Source organism: Strix aluco, chromosome 3 (genome assembly GCF_031877795.1).
Source record: "Strix aluco isolate bStrAlu1 chromosome 3, bStrAlu1.hap1, whole genome shotgun sequence".
Classification (NCBI taxonomy): domain Eukaryota; kingdom Metazoa; phylum Chordata; class Aves; order Strigiformes; family Strigidae; genus Strix; species Strix aluco.
The window spans coordinates 115980556-116003294 of record NC_133933.1 but is presented as its reverse complement, the minus strand read 5'-3'; the positions used below and the strand labels follow the sequence as shown (position 1 = coordinate 116003294).

At 36.9% G+C, this 22739-nt stretch overlaps 1 protein-coding gene across 7 annotated transcripts in view; it reads right to left on the bottom strand.

Moving 5' to 3' along the window:
* The window catches only part of TAF1B (TATA-box binding protein associated factor, RNA polymerase I subunit B), a 49552-nt gene that overhangs the window by 4255 nt on the left and 22558 nt on the right, over window positions 1-22739 (bottom strand). For all 7 annotated transcript variants that reach the window (XM_074820042.1, XM_074820044.1, XM_074820043.1 and 4 more), the window contains 6 exons: window positions 8975-9122; window positions 6683-6860; window positions 6332-6378; window positions 3499-3589; window positions 2981-3051; window positions 600-825 (listed from right to left, as the gene is read on the bottom strand). In XM_074820042.1, the coding sequence (XP_074676143.1) occupies window positions 600-825; window positions 2981-3051; window positions 3499-3589; window positions 6332-6378; window positions 6683-6860; window positions 8975-9122 (761 nt within the window). The remainder of the gene's footprint in view (window positions 1-599; window positions 826-2980; window positions 3052-3498; window positions 3590-6331; window positions 6379-6682; window positions 6861-8974; window positions 9123-22739) is intronic.

Sequence of the window (22739 nt, the reverse complement as noted above, 5' to 3'; positions counted from 1 at the left end):
CTGCTGGCAAAAAATACAACTGTTGATTGCTGACATGCGTAGATGAAATAGTGATAAAGTCCTTCTCACTTGTAATTATTTTTTTAAAAAGTACGTTCTAGAGGCATTAATTACCTGCTTATTTGAACTCCAACTGATAATTTAAACTTTAATTTTGCTTACAGCCACCACAAAAGCAGTATAGTGATTTAGAAAATTAATTTCCCATACTTTTTGGGGGGGCTGAGGGAGAGAAACAGAACTGTTTTACCACTCTTTGGAGAGCTGTGGTGCAAGTCTTTTCTAAAATACTATGAAGAAGGATGTAAAGTGAGTATTTGTATCTAGCTGCTACTCTTGCCATGTGACTCTAGTTGTTGATTTTGTCTCCTCTCCTCTCTTCTCAAAAGCTCACTTTGATCACTCTTCATATTACAATTTGTCTACTCCCAATCCAAGACTAACCATTGCGCACACACCCCTTTCTACAAATGATTTTAACTATATGTGAATACATAGCTATGTACACACCCCATATTTGTCATTTGTAAAAATATATATATGGCACTTTACTTTCAGGAGAACTTTCCAAAATGTATTTAACAAATTTGAATACTTACTTCTCATTACATAGTTTAAGTGTACACAGCCAATAGCGAGGGTTCATGGCTGTAAGTAAACCACGTTTTTCTTGCAAAATTCCCTTCAGGCTATGCCCGTGAAAACAACTCCCATCTGTGTTTTCTTCAGACCAACTTAACTGAAAACTTGAAGGATTTGGCTTTTCAGCAGGTTGCACTGAACCAGACAGCCTGCCAAACTGATTTTGTAAGTTCACAACGATTTCTGTACAAATAGAAACAAAAAAAACCAAGGCAAAAGTGTTAAGTATTAGAATACTGTTTAGAGCTGATTAATACAGGAAGAAATAGGGTATTTGTGCCTTTCTTTCTTTCTCTTCCTTTCTTTCTTTTTCTCTCTTTCTCTCTTTCTCTTAATTTCTTTCTCTTAATTTCTTTTTTTTTTATTTAAACCTCTGTGTGGAATACGGAAAAACCTTGAAGGTCTGCCTGTACGTTCTCTCCACCACTCTAAAATTCAACTGTCATATGTTTTAGGGAAAGATTTTGAAAGATAAGTCAAAGTACCATGTCTTTCATACCTAATGATGTTAATAGTGGGGCACTCCAAAAGCATTCCTCCAAGTAAAACCTGTAAAATCCATTTGATACTGCTGGTATTTTTATGTTGTTAGAAAACACATGCGAGGACACCTTTTGCTATATTTACCTGGTCATATGCTACCTCTCAGACTGGCTAAGATTTTTTGGGTAGTTTCCTGTGCATCAGAATTAAGGAAGCCTGGTTTCATACACATATGGATTTAAGGTTAAGCTTTCCATAGTGCAAATTTCAACTGGGAAAAAAGCCAACAGAAAAACCACTCCTCCTTTCCCCACTGCTAGTAAAGGAAGGACAAACTTTCATAAGTAACCGAGGCTGAGAAGGAAAAGAAGGTGTGATGATAGATCAGCGCATACAGTATGACCACCTGGGCGTTGTTTCCATAGGATAAAAAGCAGTTTGAAAACCACTGTTGTTGGAGCTTCAACTTTGCTTTATGACCTGTATCTAAATAAACTCTTTCATAAACTGGAAAAAAAGCAGGAAAAACATCCTAAAGTAATGCAAGGACTGGGAAGCTTATCTTTCAAGAGGACACTAAAATCTACCATCAAAAACAAAGGCTGAGGAATGTTTCTAAAAACCTGTTTCTAGCACATCAATTTTCTAGAGCACTCTTTGTCTCTACTATTTTAAATTTGTTTTAAGATGAATCTTGCTCAGTTACAATGGCATTACATGATATTTCTGCTTGCAAAGGCACTGGTAAAGCTCCATAATCTAAGCAGTCCTCTTCTAGCTCAAAGAGAAGCAGAGCCAAAAGAGGAATCTAGAGCACCACAGAAATTATGAACAATGAATCATTAATCACTTTTTCTTATAAACGCAGGAATTAAAGGGCATCTGAGCAAATAATCAGCTTGAAATAAACCTAAACATGTTTTTCCATGGAACATAACTTGACTGCAGGATCACCCCTAATGAATTCCGAAGAGAATAAGAACATTCAAAAACCCCAATTACATTCCTGAAAGAGAAATCCAACATGAGTTATTAAAACCAAATAGGATTATACAACTTTAGAAGTCCCTGAACCAGCCACTTCCAGAAACTGGAAGAGTATATAAAGGGAAGAATATCACTCACCACACTTAACATCTCTCTCCAAGTATCTGCTGCTTACAAGACACTATAAAATGTAGAATGAAGAACTTCAGATCTAATTTGGTTGAATAAAATTCTGGTTTTCCATAATTCCCCAGATAAGTGGGGGTTTTGTTGTTTTGTCTGTTTGCTTTTATGTCAACATAAAATCCAGTAAATAAGTACTCCTAGAGCTACTAAAATAAAGTAGATGTACCTACATTTTGACCATGTATAGCTAGCTATTCAAGTAAAGTCACCTTCAGGCAAGCCTTCCTCACTTTCTATAGAAGACTGAAAGAAGGAGTGGGAGAGAAGAGGGACACACAAAGTCTACCAAAGGATACCCATACCAAAGGATATGAGAAAGTAAAGGACAAAGAGGGACAGGAAAGCTATGGAAGACCAACAACAATTCACAAAGATCACAGCTCTATAAAGGCAGCTGACAAACCAGTGAAGGTGAGGACAGAGTACTCATTCTGAGATGTGGTTCAGTAGGTCATTAGGAAGACTGGCAAAGGCAGTTTCAGTTAAGCATGAGGAAAATGTCTGTCTGAAGAATTCCAGCCATGGGTTGTAAAACAGTACTACATTAATCGTACCCAGAGATGAAAGAGAAGAGAAAGTATTTTAAGATGTAAATGTTATCACAGTCAGGGCTGCAGATATTCTATGATGGGAAAGTTGGAGCAGATTTCTGTGCTGTTGGGAAGAAGCAAAGTTTACTCACGTCTTCTCTTAAGAACTTTAGATTTCTTCTTGGCTGAATAAAACAGTGGTTTTTCACATCTCCACAGATACCTACCAGTAAGAGACATAAGAATTGTTAAGAAAAGGAAAGCTGGAGCAAACAAGAACAGTAATTTCTTACAAATACTGCTAGAGATATTAAATTAAAATTGAAATAACCTAATGGTTAGTGCTATTAAAAGCCACTGCCTCCCCAACACATCTAGCCAGTCTTTTTTCAGAGTGGGAAAACTGAGGTACGTAAGCCTAGATTTCCTGTAATCAGTTAATTGTTCAGCTGTATAAGTTACTTGTCACAGAAAGTGAGCATTTAATTAATATGCTGGATAAACATTATGAGTGTAAATAGAAAATTAAGAGGGGGATTTAATCACTCTATTCACCCAAGCTTGATGGATAGAAATGTGGAGTAAATTCCTAACCTTTTATTTTCTGTGGGGGTCAGGATGTCATGTAAAACTGTCTACCTTAAAGAGAAAGTACTTTAAAACTTCTTACTTGGCTCTTCTTTCATCCAATTTCTTTTGCTCCACATCCAAGGTACATTTTAGCACCTTGTACCATTTTTTTAACTCAAAATACGGACCATCTGAATAAAACATACACATTTTAGGTTGGGAACAAGTGAAAGAAATGAGTAGTACACAGAAGGTGGTCTCTATTCAGTTAGACCCCGAGTCTTCCACCCGTATACAAACCTATCCTGAAATCTTACCATTCTGTAAGAAAGAGAAATGCAGAAATGCAGTGAAAGAACAGCATGCCATAAGAAGTGCAAAAAAGTCCCTTAGCTTAGAATAGATTTCATATATTTAGCACAATTCAAACCTTTTCCCTCCTTTCTGAAAGTTAAGCCTAGAAACTACTTCCTCTCTACAAAGTGAACTAGATCTTGACAGTGTGAAGTAGCCTTCACCTGTCTGAAAGTTGACTTCAAGGCATTAATGAAACTATACATCAAGCTTAGATTTAAACAAATAAGATCTAAACAAGCTCAGATGTAAAATTTCACAGTTTCATCAACTCCCCACTGTCTATCCTACTACCCATGAAACCTTACAGGGCTGGAAAGATAAACTAGACAATTGCATTCACTTTGTATCAGTCTCCCACGTTTTTGAGCACAGGAACTTCACTCATTGATATGTGAACAAATATTTACCAGCACATTAAGGCATATGGCATTCTAGCAGCACATTTATCATTGATGCTCCAAAGAGGCACAGGACTGAAGTAAACCAGCTGGGTACAGTAAGTATAAGAAATCCAAACAGAACTATGGTGCAGATTTATATATTTAAAATATAAGCAACTCTTATTACCAGTGGGTGGATGATCTGCATTGTGAATTAACCAGGCTTTGCATTTCCCCATCACCCCAGCTGCACTGCATGCGATGCTTGCATCATGCTTAGCTTTGCCAGGTAGCTGTTTGAACTGTTTTGAAGGTGCATATACTGTTCTTATAATCAAGCTTATATACGTTTTGTATTATCTGCATTTTTGCTATTCAGGTTATCCTGCCACAGGATGTCTTAGATGCTAGAAATATAGATGGACTCAAAAAGCAACAGACAAATGAAGGGAAGAAAGACCCTTAAAGTTCTTAAAATTCAAAGGTGTGGATACAACTTCTTTTCTGAACTCCTTAAACCCAAAGGTTTAAGCAAGTACTCCTAAACTCCTGGGAAGGCAGTTTGGGGGGGAGAAATTTTTATTAAACTTCCTATGAATTATTAAGCATCTGTCACAAACAAAACCACCGTCAGAGACATGATGCTACACTATAATAACTGTTTACCTGGCCAGTACTGCTAACCTGATGTTCATTCATATAGCCGAGCTGACTGGAAAATACACAGCTCTGTGATACACACATGCTTATATATATATCTCTCAAACACATTTTATTTGAACATAAATCATATTGTGTATGTATGCAGTTCATAAAACATACATTCACACACTAGGCAACTACAACTATCTACTGTACAGCTTGCAGTCTGTCTTGAAAAACTGTAGGCGCTGAAATACTATTTTTTAATTAAAAAAAAGACTAGAAAAAAGATAGTTAAATTGACGATAGAGTCACCATAAACTGGATCCTTAAAACTCAGTATTAACTATTATTCATTTCAGCACGCTAACTTTGGGAAAATGCCAGAGGCAGTTTTGAGCTCTGGCACTAATCATTGCTCTGACAGAAGTTCTCACATCAGCTCTGCTGCGCAGCTGCTCACCATCACCCCAACATTTTAAGGATAGGGACAACAGAAAAGAGCGTATGGATCATTTTGCACCAGCAGATTTTAAAGTAAAAAAGTGGGCAAAGAATGAGCTGATAATTCCCAAGGGCAACGAGACTTGTTAATAAGAGAGAAACCCCATTAAGACATTAAAGACTTTGAGCCTCAGCTTGTAAGCAGTTGCACAACTTCTACTCCTGTCACTATTACGTACCTCAAGTTTTCAAGGGAAATGAAAAGGGGGAAAAAAAAAAGATCCAAAATAAGCTTGTGTACCCACTTGAAAATGAGAATTACCAGTTTTAGTTAACAGCGAGGACTATCTCTAGATACAGCAGTAATTGTGCTCCCGCATGGCTAACATCTATTTTATTATTGACTTAAATTTAACAAAAAAGTAACAGAAGGGTCAAAATGGACCCAAAACTGGATGCTTAAAAGATAAACCACTGTAACATATCTTTGATCTTATCTTCAACTGTGATCTGGATCAGGCCGTGGAACATTTTCCTGAAGATTTCTAATCTTTGATTTGGTCTTTCTGCCCTCAAAGAACCATGTTCACACCATTATCTTCTCTATCTTAATTGCTGCTAGCTTTTCCACCCTCTCTCAGGATTATTTGGACTAAGAAAATAGATTACATCTGAAAAATGTTACACACCAAGACATTTTATTTAACAAGACTAAACAAGTTTGGATTTTATCATAAATGTGGTTTGATGCCCCTAATAAGTATCTGCTACTTACGATCAAAGTGCATTCCCTCTTTACTGCCTATCCATTCATCTTCACCTAGCATGCATAAAATTCTAAAACACGAGGCAAACATGCACAAGGAGAAGCAGAAAGGTGCTTAGCAAAATGTGTACCAAATTCCCCTATCCAGTACAATAACAATTATGCAGGTAAATTGAGACGATTTTACTTGAACAGGATCTACTATTGTCTTTGAATAAAGAATTGCCCTAAAAGAATAAATGACAAAAACACATTTTAATGATCAATAAGACTTTCTAAGTCTGATTACAAAGTTATTTCATTTACAAAATCATAAGACTGCTTCTATTAGAATATTTATGTACCTTCTTTGTTATTTTTATTTCTTTCTTGAGCAAAGTCTGAAAGTAACCTGAAGAAAAAAAAAAATCAGGCTATTTTGTAGATCCAAATACTGCACTTTTCACGTGAAATTCAAATACAACTGACAAGAATTACACTCTAATTTTATTCCAAGTTTCAGATTCAAACTGATGACTTTTAAAAATAAGTAATATTTAATGTCTAACATGCCTTCAGGTCTATGTTTTATGCTACTGAACTTCATTGAAATTCAAGTACTATAAATTTAATATTACTAAAGAAAGAATGATCCAAGACAATAATCTGCACTATTTGAAATTTGGGCTTTGCTACAGATTTGCCTGTACACTTACCATTCATATTTATCATCTAATAAAAACAATAATTTGAGCACAACTACAATAACTGCTGCAGCAAGAACATCGTATTTCACTTTTCTTGTTGACTTATTTCCAGGCACGAGAGTCAGGAAATCCACTTCTCCAATACAGGTCTTTTTCACCACTCGACAAGTCCAATTATGCATTTCATCTGATTAATGTAAATACAAATATAAAATGAGTATGTTGAGACAAGCTAGAAGTACTTTTACAGTGCAAATATGTTGGTCATTTGAGGAAAACAATGCTTAGGTCTTTTAGGACCATGAGACAGCAATTTTTTTCAGGCTGAGAAGTATTTTTGGGTATTTTTAAAAATACTAGGCAACCTTCACAGTGTGTACATGGAAAACAGTCATGACTCATATATTCGCATGGAGAAAAAAATAAATCACATTATTAATACTGTTTTGATGTTGCTCGAAGGATCTTGTTAGATCACCCTGAACATTGTTGTGGGAAAGCCTATTTTAAATCTACATATAGTTTCAAAAAAACCCAAATGCCAAAAAACTTGTCACAAATTTTTTACCGCACGTTGACTAAACACCCATGCAAGGATGGATTCACTACTGCAGAGAGGACAGGGGCTAGTTTTACAGAAGCTAGTTGGGTATGAACAGCAGCCTAATTATGGCAGGGCAGCGCTTGCTGCTACCCTGACAGAACCTGGCTGAGGTACAGACAATCCCAGCCCAGGTTAAAACTGGCTTTACGCTGTAAAGCCTAATCTCACCCACTAGCGCAAGTTATGTCAAAAAGATACAACTACAGCTCCAAAAGCAGTAGTATGATATCTATATAGTCTATTACTCTATGCTTATTTTTCATGAATACAAATCCCCCAAATTTCTCGCCTTTCCTGTTCAGCAAGAAGTACAGGAGTTGATTACATCACCATCAGATTCCACAAAGGTTAGCAACAAATGACTAAGTACAACCTTAATCCAGCTATATTTTATATTCACTTGCTGCTTATGAAGAGTTCAGTAGGAAATAATTTTTAATCCTCTTGTATATAACAGTAAAAGTTAAAACAAAATCTGGAAACTAAATTTTCTTATAAATACTGTCAGTATATTTTCTTTTATTTCAGATACTTAAAATGGCCTTCTCATTAGTATTTAGTGTCCTAAGAAACACTGCCAATTCATTGCTTGCATTATTTTTTTAGGAGTTTAGACAACAACAGTTGTCCTTTTTCAATGTGTAAAAAAATGCTTCTACATGACAAAAAGCTTAGTTGCAAGGAAAAAGTAAAGGACAATACATTCTTCTTCTACAGTAATTTTCAAAAAGTACTTAGCATTGTATTTCTCTAATAAATCTGAAAATGCCACATTTCTAGCTTTTTCTTTGATTCAATTGATACTTCAAAATCTGAAAAATAATATAATCCTCTATAGAATCACAACACAGGTGTAAAACTACAAAATCAGAATTTCTACTCTGAAATTTTAGCCCTAAATCTGTTGGTTATCTTCTCCTCATTCAACTGTGAGTAAACAGAAAAGCCAAGTAGCTGTATTCAATGTCACTAGTTGCAAAATAAGACAATAAACCCCCCCAAACTATTAACTGTTGCAATGCTTTGAGGAAAAAAAATAATATTAATGTACAGGCTATTTATCTGCATAACTCATCTTCAGTAACAGTGGTAGTTGATAGAAAGTATGGTAGCCCAACAGACAGTTGACATACCAGGACTTATTCGTCCTTCTTTGGCAATTCAATATTCAAGACTTAATTTTAAGATAAACAAAAATATTTAATATTTATGCAATATACGATTTCAAAACTAAACTGGAAATGACAGCAGCTGATTTGTCACACAGCATCACCTGTTAATATTAAAATTAATGCTAATATGCAGTATTATAGAATATACCCTCAATATTATATGAGACAATTCCAGTGCTAAGTCATCAGGTCCCAACTTCATGAATCATTTAGCTAAAGTTAATACATCACATGAATTCAACTAGTGCCTCTTAGTTCACATGGATACTGAAAGACTTGAAGTATCCACTCCACAGCCTTAGAGAGCCAACACCAGAGTGCTCCTGCATATCTGGGCCTATAATACATACTCTAAATGTTTAATGAAGTTGCTTTCTATGGAAATTATCTTTCGGTTCAAGCTTAAATGGGTATAAATTAGAAGGAAAAGAGGAGGAACTTTTAAAGTAGTAATTCAAGCCTTTTTGCTAGAGTTTAATAAACCAAAGAAAAATTTTATCAGTTTGGGTTTGGGAAAATATTTACCAGGTAAATTTGCTTCCATCAAGTACTTCATGCACAGCATGTCTGGATGAAGAAAGCAGCTGTCTGTTATATCTGGAAAACGAGGCAGGTCTAAAAACGCTGCAAGCTCATGCATTTTGTTGAACACTTCTTCATATGAAGGCCACGACTGAAACACAGGGTTAGAGGGTGTTACATATTTGCTCTACTACCATATTTGTTAATGATTTTAAATTAGTTATCGATGTTAAATCCTGTATTATTTAATACAAAATTATTTACAGACTCTTTTAGCACTCTCTATGACTAAACACATATGCAAGGATGGAGCCAGACTGTAGTATTTCAAAGAGAAACATGTGCCGGTTGTAAAGCCTGTGACATATGTAAGGAACAAATAGAAAGTTGCTTCAGACCTGCAACCACCCCACTACCTTTTTGGTGAAGTGATCAGTATGTCTCCAGATGCTGCAAAATTGAAAGAGCACTGGAAAAAAAAAAACAGGTTCAACTGAGGGTCAACTCTCTACAGAGCAAAGAGATCACAGAACACAGAAGGGTGGAAGTTGACAGGAACTACTCAAGAACACTGGGTCCAAGCCCCTGCTTGGATCAGCTAGAGCAGGCTGCCCAGGACCACGTCCAGTTGGGATTTTGAATCCACAGATGGCAGCTCCACAAGGTCTGTGGGAAATCTGTTCCAGTGTTTCACCATTCTTACTGTACAAGTTTTTCCTTATGCTTAAATGGAATTTCTTGTATTTCAGTTTGTGCCATTTCCCCTCATCCCGTCACTGGATACCACTAAAAAGGATCCGGTTTTCCTCCTTCGCACCCTTCTTGCAGGTATCACATCACACCCGCCCTGAGTCTGCTCTTCTCCATCGCCAGGTTGAACAGTCCAGCTCTCTCAGCCTCCCCTTGTTTGTCAGATGCTCCACTCCCTTCATGATCTTCATGGCCTTTTACTGGACTCACTCCACTACATCCATATCTCCTTTATACTGGGGAGCCCAGAACTGGGCCCAGCACTCCAGGTCTGTCTTGCCAGTGCTGAGAGGAAGGATCACCTCCCTTCATCTGCTGGCAAGCTCTGCCTAATGCAGCCCAGGATGATGTTGGTGGTCTTTGCCCCAAGTGCACGTTGCTGGTTCACATTCACCTTCACAGCATCTTCTCCACCAGAACTCCCAGGGCCTTCTCTGAAAAGCTGCTTTCCAGCCAGTCAGCCTCCAGCATGTGCTGATGTCTATCGTTATTTTGCAATGCATATTTATGTATTTATTTATCTTATTTATCAACAAGAATGTGATCAATATGAGGCTGACAGGCCTTTAGCTCCCCAGATCCTCCTTCCTGCCCTTCTTGAAGACAAGGGTGATGTTTGCTTCCTTTCAGTCCTCAAGAAACTTCCCCAGTCACCATGACTTTTCAGAAGTTATTGACAGCGACCCTGCGATGACACCAGCCAGCTCCCTCAGCACTTGTGGCAGTATTCCATCATGGACTGTGAACCTCCTTACATCCAGTTTGTTTATGTATTCCCTAACCTGCTCCTTCTCCATCAGGGGTAAGTCTGCCTTCGCCTAGACTTTCCCACTGGTTTCAAGGACCTGGGATTGCTAAAGGCCACTTTTATCAGCAAAGAGTGAGGCAAAAAAGGCATTCATCACACTAGCCTTCTCCTTAGTCCTTGTGATCATGTCCTCATTCCCATTCAGCAGCAGGCCCACATTCTCTAGAACCTTTGCACAGAGTCTTTACTATAATTTCATTTTTTTGAAAAAATTAATTCCATATTTGCACATTTATTCATTAAAATAAATCTGCAATTCTCTTTTCAAAACTATTGACTGCATGAAGAAAGTTCTCCCAATTTCTACTGATGGTTTCCTGCTAGATGAATATAACTTACAGACAGATTTTGACATGCTTATTCATAATGAACTCAGCGGGACCTGAAGTTTGTGTAAGTATAGACTGTAAGATTTGACCCTCATTTCTTAATACCCGAACTGTTTCATTAAACATTCTTAACTTTCTATATTTGAAATTATTACTTGAATTTACCTTTTAAAGCAATAACTTTCAGCTGTTCAGGCTACTTTACCACTTTAAATGTATAAAAAGCAATGCTTTTTCTACTTAGTTCGTGGTTCTAATTCAGCAGAGCACTTTATTATGTACTCATATTTTACCAAGTCAATTTGTGCATAAGGTAACTTTATTAGGAATTTAGCAGGGGTTTACACTTTGTGCACAGGTTCAAAACTTTCCTGAACAAGAGTGAATTCAGGCTTCTGTTTTTTTTTACAGACCAGATTAAAACCAGAGCAATCATGTTTACAACAAGACTGAAAAAATGTGGGTTTATTCAATCACTTGGCTTCATCTATTTTAATGTAAGCTATATACCCAATGCTCAAATTTTATTGTTTTGAATGATTGCCAACATTTCTTTTCTTTTTTTAAATGATCTCCCCTCAGACTGAAGTTCAGACTTGCGTAACTGCGTGAACACATGCTTAAACAAATGAGCAATTCTGCTGTCATTTACTATTACACATGCAACTTTTTCTAACAGTTAGGAAGTTGTATCATATTAATTATATTTTCTAAACAGTGTTAAAAATTGGCTTAGACTGCTAGGGATCTATCTTGAGAAACAAGAAAAACACGCATTACCAGACTTCTACAGAAGACCAGGCTCACAATACTTTCCATTCCTCTTAAAAAGCAGTGCTAAATTGAATACCAAAACAATCTTGGAACAAAACCTGAATCTCATGTAACTTCTCTTGAGCATATCTGGAGAAAAATTAAAGTCCCAGATAATTCAAATAAACGCATACTATTTCTTATTAGACATAAAGGAAACACGTTTTTCCATTTAATGGAATGCAGTGGAATTAGTAGCTGCTTATTAATCTATCACAGATGAAAATAAATTAAGACACTGGGAATTCAGTCATTTGAAGCATTCCCATTCTCAAACATTAAACTATCACCAGTGAAGTTATCTGAACAGTCTAATTTAACACAAAGGTAGTTTATGAAATATAGCTCTTAATTGGAGGACTGGAGGTAGACACCTCTATCACTTCATACCTGAGCTTCTCTCACTGTATCAGGATAAGCAGTTTTCCTATCCTAGGTACTAGTGAATCATCCCTTCCTTCTCATGTCCAACACTGACTTGTTTCAGAGCTTTTGTTTGCAATTTAGAGAAGGGGATTCGGTTCTTTTTCAAAATGGATAGAAAACACTGCTTTACAATGACAACTGATGCTGTCTTTTTTTTTTTTTTTTGAAGAGCAAACACAAGTGGTGTAAAAACTACAAGTAGAAATTAATACCAAAAGCTATCACTTGGCTTATTTTAAAAAGAGTGTTAACAGACAAAAAGTGTTCTTAGTTGATGTGTGTTCATAAAGAGATATAAACACAACTGGGACGTGCAGATCTAGGAAGGGCATACTAATCCACCATAAAGATCAACCAAATCAATTGCTACTTTCCAGGGCTTAACCCCCTAAACTCAAAAACATTCACTGTAGTATTCATGTTTCTACAACACAGCGCTGAGTCATGACAAAGCAAGTTGAACTGAACACCATGCCTCCAGGAGTACGCAGTAATTTCTTCAACTGTAAACTGCAAGCATAAACTGGATCCAACACAAGATCATGTCTCAGTAGGACACATCATGGCAAAGGGCTGAAGGCTGAAAGATTGAGGACTGAAGAGACTGCAGACTTACTTCAGTAATCAAGCACAGATAATTTTCACCGGTCACTACATACCCTGTTCATACTCTTGTCTAATTCTGAAGGAGCTGTGAGTTCATACAGTAAGTCTCTTATTCTGTGGAGCTCCATACATACTGGGAGGGTTAAAAGAGAAAGAACAACCAAATTCCACACCACCAACGTAGCAAACGTTAGGACAATATTAAGAAAAAGCAAGATACAGCAAACAAGCAGCATCAAAATTAATAAAAGTTATCACCTTCTACCTAGCTATGTATCTCTGCCAGAAGAAAAGAACCTGATAAAACAAGTTGCACTGAAAGTCAACCAGCAAATCCACTAGGACAGCAAGATCCAGAGCTGGAGCCTCCCTCCTTCGGGTGAAAAAACTCTGCCTCCAGCACCCCATGATTAAACCCCAAGGGAGGAGTACTTGGACAAGAGAGGACAGTGTTAGATCATACTTCACATGCTCTCCAAGTATAACTTTCACTTATCCAATCATAAATTAAAAAATTTGGCGTTACATATTTTCCAGATGTATTTCTGTGTTAAATATTAGGACAACTCCCCTGTCCATCAGCACATGAAGTTACTGAGCTCTCACCTTGTTTCGAGAACCTGGGAAATACTTTACATATAAAATTCACTTACAAACCCTTCAGGGCACTTAATTTCAGGAAGACTGACAGAAAATCCTTTTAAAGTTATGCCACCTGCTAGCCTTTTCAGGTGTTTCGCAAGCTGGGATTTTTTCAAGACTGATCAACAACACTGACAGGGTCTATAACTTGTCTAAATTGGGTACAGAGGTTACTGAGAACTTTTCTTAACAGCTTTGTCTTTAAAATCTTTGTATCTTATGCCCACATGTGACAAATAAGTTAGCTTCAGGTCTTCTCCAGAAAACAGTACAGAAGATGAGTACTACTTGAGGATACTTTTTTCTTTTCTCACCCCCACCCCCCGACTTCAGCTGAGCATAGAAGAACAAAATACACACTGTTGAGTTGGTGAAGAAGTGTCTAGAACAAGATTTCCATGATGATAAATATTCATTAGACTATTTAAATAGGTTGCCTTTATCTTTCAAAGGTACATAGAATTTTTCACCTGTATTAGAAAAGAACAAGCTGGTTTTCAGAAGCAGTGAGCCAAACTATTAGCATGATAATCAGATCACAGTAACAGGTAATTGTTTTGGGTAAGCCAAGATTGCAGCCTCTCCTACTTGTTTGGACAGTATCAGAATGTTGCTGATCAACAAGCACAAAACAGTATGCACTGGCTGGCTTTCTAGATTAATTTGCAGGCTCCTAGCTTCTTGCTTTAAATGTGGTCTGACTGACTCTCTTCTTAGATGACTGTATAGGCCATTTCCTTCTCCTGTAGCAGGACAATATCCCAGCAGACATTACTTATATATTCACAGTTCAGTTTATTTTATTATGATAATGTTCTATCCTTTCTGAAAATAATTATTTATAGAGTAGTTTTAAATTCTCCCTTTTATATTTTTCCACCTCCATCCTCCTCTCCTGTTCAGTATTTTTTTTGCAGAACAGTTCCCTTCCTTGTCATCCTTCTACCTGTGAATTTCCATCCCAGGGACCCTTTCTTCCCATGGCTGCACGTTCTCTAAGGCTCTACCTTCACCTGTGCTGCTCAAGTTCAGCAGCAGCCATCTTTACCCAGGGATTCTTTTAATGACCATTTAATACTGGAATCTAATAAGGTCTGACTTCATTTTTTCATTATCGGCTTTTTTAGGTCTCTGGGAATCTTTGACTTACAGAGTTTGGATACGCTTGCAATTATCTAAAAACCTTCATCATTTTTAAGGTGACAAATTCAGCCTAGACCAAGTTTGAAAAAGAGTGTACCAAACTCCTCAGGAAATGAACTAAGCAAGCAATTTAACTTGAAGGTTTGGAGAACATCAGGTTAGCAGAGTTGAAGAAGGGGTTTTTGCAACACAATCCAGAATTTTGGTTCAATCCTTGCATAAAGCAAGGCATATCCATAAAACAAAATATATTTATTCTAAAAATAATAAATCAAATGGATGCCCTCATGTGTGTAAACATCTATGAATGCAGCCTGCATTGAAACACATTTGCAGGAACCCAAGCTAGGTTTAAATGTATGTGATGTAAAATTAGGCACCAACAACGGGCACAGCAGTCAAGTGCTCTATGGAGCCTGATTCACCTTATTTTGCTTCTGCTGCTCAACTGTTCAGGTATATCTGGTCATCTGCAGCATAAGCCTGATGAGGGATGATGCCAGCCACAGTGTATGCAGGTTACATAAAAGAATTGGCAGTAAAGACAATAACTGTATCAGCTGTGAAATTTACACCCAAATTAGTATTTAAAACTTAGTGAAATGACCTTGTGAACCAATTGTTACGTACTGGATCCTTAATGTGGTCAGCTAGCCTAAGCTCCTAGATTACTAATGATTTTCTTGTGTGTGTTTTTTGTGTACCCTCACAGAACTACCAATTCTCCCACAGAAACACCAATGAATCTTGCTGATGTGTGTGTTTTAAATAACATTTTTTCCCCCTTGTCTAACCTCCATCTACCTCTCAGGGACCATTACCATCCCACCTGGAACAGCAGCAAACTAATGCAACAGCCATCCCACACAAATTAAATGCACTTTAACACTGCATATTATTATGAATACAAACTTTAAAAAATAAGCAACACTCATTGAAACGTTTTTGCCATCTAACCTATCTGGAAAAAAACTAATGTAGTCAACTTTGTTGCACAGTTAGATTCTGTGTAGTCTCTTCATTAACACCTTCTTTGTCAGAGCATAAGGGTATACAGAAAAGACATGCAACGTTTAAAGGGAATCTTTAAAAGCCCCTTCCAACCCAAACCATTCTATGATTCTATGACATTGTAAGCACTCTTATCAGTGCTGTATAGAAATGTCCCAGACTTGTGAATTGCTGGCAAATGTTAAAGTACACTGGGGAGTACCGCTGCATCCTGCTCCTACATCCTTTCCTAGGTCACAATCAGAAACAGAAGACCAGACCAGATATAATGAGCCTCGAGTCTGACTTGGTGCAGACACTTTTATGTGGACTAAATGAATGGATAAATTTCTTCAAACCCTGACATCCATGAATCACATACAGATGCTGATGTAACAGTGAGAGGGTGTGCCTGGAATTATTAAAAGGGAAGCAAATGACAAGAAGAACAAAGATGGGTGAAACTGCTACAACTCCATTTAGATAACTGCTAAGAAATACAGTTTGTGAGACTTCTTTCACCAGAAAAGACATAGAGACCAAGCCCACGATTAAAGTTGCTGCTTTACAAGCCTGACATCGAGCAGAAAGGATAACTGAAAGGTTAAGACAGGAAAATTAAATCAATTTGTCCACCTTGAAAACAGGCAAACAGGTTGTCCAAAGTTACCTGCCCGGCAACAAATGGGCAGAGGAAAAAAGAAAAAAAATTCAAGATACCATTTCAAAATCATAGAAATCACACTGGCAGCCTCTCTCTTGCTCCCTCTTTTGATAACTGTTTCAGCTGAAACATCTACTATATCTTAAAATCCCAAATTACTCCTGATTATTGTTGCAGAGGAAGTGAGAAGGATCTCTGTATAGAACAAGAAATTAATTTTAGAAGATGACTCAATAAACAATGTTTGTGCATTTTTGAGACAAAAAATCTAGGTGTGCTAGGATACTAGACTACATTACACTGACACAGGCAGTTTTTACTGAAGAATTCAAGATGACATGTGGATGAGCCAGCAACCCACACACAAGAGAAAAAGCGAAATGAACATCCAGTACAGATGTACATCCAGTACTCCTTTATTAGGAAAATAAAAAAATTGTTTAAAAAAAATTTTTGTTGGGTGCATGGCAGACCTTTTAACAGGCTACTTTCAGAGGAAGACATCTTTTTCATTATATGATTCCTGGCTAAAGTGGTTTTTGAATAAATGAGTTTCAATATTATTAAACCAAGAGAGACATGTGCTTGAGTGTTAGCCTGTTCATGCTCACAAGCTAACTCTGACAAATATCACTTTTCTAAAAAATTTCATCTTTCTACAAATGGAGACAGTAATCCAATAAGGAACTGAACTGTCATAACGTATTGAAATGCAAGAGTTTGGGAACAAATTTTATTGAATTTCATAAATATTTTGGTACGTTTGTTTTCTTTCTTCATTAAGTAATGCTTAAAGACAGGTATGGACAAGCTAGAGTTTCTGTTACACAACAGCAAGCTCCCATGATAAACTTGATTACAATAACCCTTTCAGCAGTGAACTTCCTCCTCAGCTGTTTTTTTTATTTCAAATAAAAGCCTCACCCTTACTTCTTTTCATTCTGCACTACTTTCTATCCTGAACAAGTACTGCATGCACCTGTTAAAATGTATAAAAAGTAGATAAAATAGAAAGACACCCACCCCCAACAAAACTAAGATTACAAAGTACCTCAAAACACCAGCAGACCAAAGCAGGAATCGCTGCTTGTTCTGGAAAGTAAAAGCAGCATAACTGATTAGCAGAATTTGTATGGCTAGAATTTTATACCTCTTAGAAGATTTTTTTAAAATAAACAAGAATGACCAGCTTCTATCTTAATTTGAATTCTTTAAATAGTTACCACTTAAAAAAAAAAATCATATGGCAATTAAGCTCATTCAAATTTTAGTCAGGAACCTTGAATGTTTTGAGAAAAGGACCTCAGCAAAAAGAGGAACATGTCTAAAAGCCAGTCTGGTGGATACACTTTCCAGGGAAGCAGAAAGCCATTGTCATTCCAGTCTGAACATTCTGGGAGAAAACAGCAAACGTTTTTACCTGCATTCATGAGTTTATTAATAGATTTAATCAGGAATTGTTTGACTCAGACCCAAACTAAAATATAAATATGCAATCCACCAAAATCTGGAGTGTGATACAACCCAAACAGCAGCAGCTTCCTATGAGCCACGTGATAACTTGAAGACATGGGTATTAGTCAGTAAGAGATTATTAAGTGATATGAAATCCTTTTGAAAAGACAGTGTGAAAACAAAACAAAAAAAAAATACAGGGACAACTTTACAAGATTTAGGAAATATTCAGGTTACCTCATGATGGTGCCACAAACCCACCCATTGCCTCAGGCAGGTCTCTTTGTCCCAGTTTTCCACCTTATGATAGAGCATCACAACACCACCCAGAGAGCCCAGCCCTGGAGGAACAGCCAACTGTTGTGTGACAAGGGGGAATGACCAGCATCAAAAGAACAGAAAGAACCAAATATTCTGCAACTGTGCTGGCTTCACATGGTAAGCACTAATGCAGGCTTAAACTCCCACATTAAATGAAGAAAAGGAAGAGATATACAGAGCAGCTCACTACTTTCCGCATGCTAAACTAAGATGCTATCTTGGTTTAGAAACAATATGAGATGACATGATTAATGACTACACCCTAGCGCACTTATACATCTGTCTCAGCTAAAAGCAAATTCATTCCAGTAATTCCTAAATTCCGTATGCTTAACTTTAAAACCTTAATCGCTATTCAAAGACATGAAAAGAAGATAGTATTAACTTAATCTGTTCACAAATCCACGACCTGTGCTTATTTTTAGGGCCAAACCAGAATTGCACAGAACTGAGAGCTGTTTAGAAATATTACAGGTAAACTGCAAAAAGTCTTAAGCTGCCATCTCTGCCATTCCAGGATGGCTCCTCCATGACCTAGAATTTATTTACTCTTAGATGGCTTTTCACGTTTCTCTTCTTGCCTCATTTCTAGGCTGGACTTCTTGCAAGCGTTCATTCTTTCTCCTGGCATTGGGATCATCACTACTACTCAACAGTAAGAAATTTTACACTGTGAGTTTTTAAACAAGCCATTTCTTTAGTTCCTCCACCAAAACAAACCAAAGGATCACTGGAAAAATGTAAGCATGCAAAATCTTTTTTCAAAAAGCAGTTTTTGCTTAAGAAAACTGTGTAGTTTTCACTGCTTAGGATTCTTTGCTATAAGCTAGAGATACCCATTCCAAGCTATGATTTTGCATAGTTTTACCATTTAATCATTCCTCAACATTTTTCAAGTTGAATAAGAAACATCCCCAGATCTCTAAATCTGAAATTTTAAAGGACGCTATTTAGTTCACCTAACTTAAAGGCTTGAATTATGACTTTAAAAAGAGTTGTTGTGAGATAACTAGTTAACGAAAAATGAAGTTTTACAATCTTAAAAAAAGTCTTCCCAGAACACCAAAGCCACAAACCGAAACCCTAACTGAAATCCCAGAACAAAAAAAAAAGTGGCTGTACCACATCAATCCAAAGAGATATATTTAGCCTTGCATCCCGCAGCGAGCAAGAGAGATGTGAAAGGAGGAATTTATGAACCAAGCAAGCCACAACAACACTAGTAAATGTCTGTGCAGCTTCATAGCATTTGTGGCCAAGTCAGCAGTGAGATCTCTGCATTTTTTAGTTCCAGATCCCTTTTTCTTCATGGCATTTGTCCTGTCATTATCTGGCCCTTTGAACATCCAGAACATCCTAACACAGGGAGTTTCACCAGTTACCCACAAAACACGGGAAGTCACACTTCCTGCTGTTCGATTCTGAAACTGCGGACCAGCAACCTTTTCTGATACCTCCTAATCTTTGTATTGGAAGAATCATAACAATTTGGGTTGGAAGGGGCCTTAAAGATCATCTAGTTCCAACTCCCCTGCCATGGGCAGGGACACCTTCCACTAGATCAGGTTGCTCAAAGCCCCGTCCAACCTGGCCTTGAACACTTCCAGAGAGGGGCCATCCACAGCTTCTCTGTAGTATAGTATATAATATAGTATTTAAGATCTGGGTGCATAACAGATTTATACATTAACATAAAGTTGTTTTGATCTCTATCCCTTTATTAGAAGTCAGGAGTTATTAGAAAATAATTCCAATGTATCTGGGCTACAACAACTCCATGTTCGAAATGGCATCATGAAGGCATTACAGAAACCTGTATAATTAAGATCACAGAGATATTTAAACTAAGGCTGGTACATGAACATAATAGCATTGATAACACCAGCTGCAAAATGTATTCTTTAAAAAATAAAATAATTTCATATTTAACAAATGTAATAGCACGGACAAATCTGTTGATTGACATGTACTTCATGGGTGTGCTTAGACACAAACCAGACATGGGTGGGAAAAAAAGTATATCTGTGTGTTTTAATAGCAACTCATGGGTCAATGAATTACAATCTTTTTTAGAAGAAAACCAAAAACTAACATGTAATGCTTACCTGCTGTATTGCCACCATACAAAAACCCCAAAACTTATACTGTAACTGTCTTTCACTTTTCTTTCCATTTTCTTTACTTACTACTATTTTCTCCAAATAGACTCAAGATATTTTTTTAAGTCAACTATCGGACAGGAAGAAAATCTGAGAAATTTCAAGCTGGTTTTGCTCCATTTGTATTCTCATAACTGTGAAGCTCAGAGATTATATATTTCAGTAGACGCAGCATGGAGGTTTGCCTGCCTTTTATTCTTTTTTTCCTCCCCCAATAAAACCAATCAAGAGGGGAGCATTTTTTTCAAAACTGCTCATTACATAGGATTAAGAATCCTACCAAGAAAGAAGAGAACAAAAGTGAAAAAACAAGACTGAATAGAATGATGAAGACTAAGCAATTTGTAAGTATACTTTGGGATTTTTTGTTTAAAATTATCATTATTTTTTAAAAATCCCTTGTGCAAGTATAGGTAGTCTTTACTTCATCGATGATACGCATTTTACTTTTTCCTACAAGGTTCACTCATCAAAAATGGTCAGCAGACCATTTTATTTTAAACACCATCTTCAGACTAGAAAATGATTTAACATATCAGCATTCAAAGCTGTAATGTCAGTTTAGAGAATGCGTTGTTGTCACCTATCAAATTAGCAATATCAAAGCAGTCACCAAATGGTATAAATCACTTCCACAGCAAGAATTTCAGTACAGTGACCTCATGCAATATACAGAATACAAAAGTATACAGAGGAATTTCACTCCTCCTTAGACAGTGGGACAAAAAAACATAAAGCCCTAGAACAGTGATTCACTTCATGTGCCCCTCCTAGAAGAGTACTATAATTAGGAGACTAAATCCACACCCACAACTAAAGAAACACGGGTACTTAAGAAATACTGTCAAGTTTATAAACTTCTATTCACATACCCAAACTCTGTAATGAATCAAATGCTAATCCTTCTGCTTTTAAATTGATTAAACTATAGTACCATAAATAGCATCTTTGATACAAAACAATCACAAAGAATGAAATAATATTTGCTGTATAAAAGCACTTTGCTACACTGCATCCAATTTAGGGTACAAATCAAGGAATGATACCAGCAAACCTGAGGGAAGCATTAGCCTGAAGAGTGGGACAAATACCTATATTTTTAGTGATACTAAAAACAGTCATCATGAGATTTCTAAGGATCTTCAGTGGTCAATATTACAGCTTCATATAAGCTTATGCCATATAAGCTTAGCATTTGCCCAGAATATCTAGCCCTCGGCTCTACATTCGGAGAAAGGCAGGTATGAGCAGTGTGCTCTGGAGTCATTCCTAAGTCACGTCGTCCTCACAGACATGCTCTTCCCTGAGCACCTCATGGTTTGAGTACAGACCTCACTCCTTCCTGTGCTGCAATAAAGCTCACTGCTCACCTATTTTATTTTGTGAGAAGATATTAATTTTTCTGTATTCAAAAGAATGATGAAAAAGTACTTAGGCTTTGTTCTCAGTGCAAGGTGGGAAGAATTACCACCATGAGTGAAAGCAGCATGCAAACTCTACAAGCTCGCCCAGGCCTCCAGGAAAAGAGCTGAGTGTAGGCAAGAAGAGAGAAGCATCAATACTCTAACAACAATCCCTCTGTTAATATCTATCTATCCTTCAGTATCTACATTTAACTTACCTAATGAAAGTGCTCTCAGTGAGGTGAGAGGTAGCTACTTTTCAAAGCCTCCCAAGGAAGATCTCATCTGTCTAAATTTAGGCACTTCAAACGCAGTTAAAATATTTTATCAATTTGTGATATGCTCCTGACTGCAGGAAACAAAACAAATCAGAAGCAGCCTAAAATACCTAACAAAAAAATGCAAACAAGTGTTTCCAATGTGAATAAGATGAGCAATACACTTAGATACAAAAGTGATAAGATAGTTTCCACATGTTATTCAGTACTGTAAATTTAAAGAACTAGTTTTCAAGAAACCTGTAGTACTGATGCTACTTCTGGTCAGAATATAGCCAAATTATTCAGCCAATCCTAGCAGCGTAAACTACATGAACCCCCTCATACTTTGTGACAAGCTGGCAGACATGATTAGAAATTAATGAGGATTGAATGCCAAATTACTTCTAAAATTGAGCCATTAGTCTTGAAAACTGAAGACTACAACCAAGTCTTAGTTTTGGTTGTATACAGCAGGTAATCATTGAAATATTGAGCAATTGTCTTTTCTTAATCCGTGAGAAACTCTTCAATTTTATATTTTCCTCCAGGCTACCTGACAGTTCTTCTGCCCCCAACATTCACAAGGAAATCAAAATCAGGAGGCGTCTTAAACTACTTAAACTTGTCAGCTAAATTTACAAAACAAAATGGCTTTTACTATGCTTGAACAATGCTGAATTGATTCAAATACATTTTTGTGGCACATCCCCATTTAATTCAAACCAGTTTTTACCAAGCAACCGAGTTGTTAGATGGTCACAAGGCACAAAATGTTTATACAGCACAAGTGTTAACTACCGTATTCCAATTGTAATGTTGCCTGTAACGAGGAGAATCAGAAAGAGAGGCTAAATCTGAGGTTCAATATCTTTAACCTCCTTCCTATAGTAAAACTCAGCAACATTTAACCATATTGTAACATAAATGATTAACATTACATCATCATTTTGAACCCAGAAGACAAGTCCCACACTGCATACTACCGCACAAGGATACAAG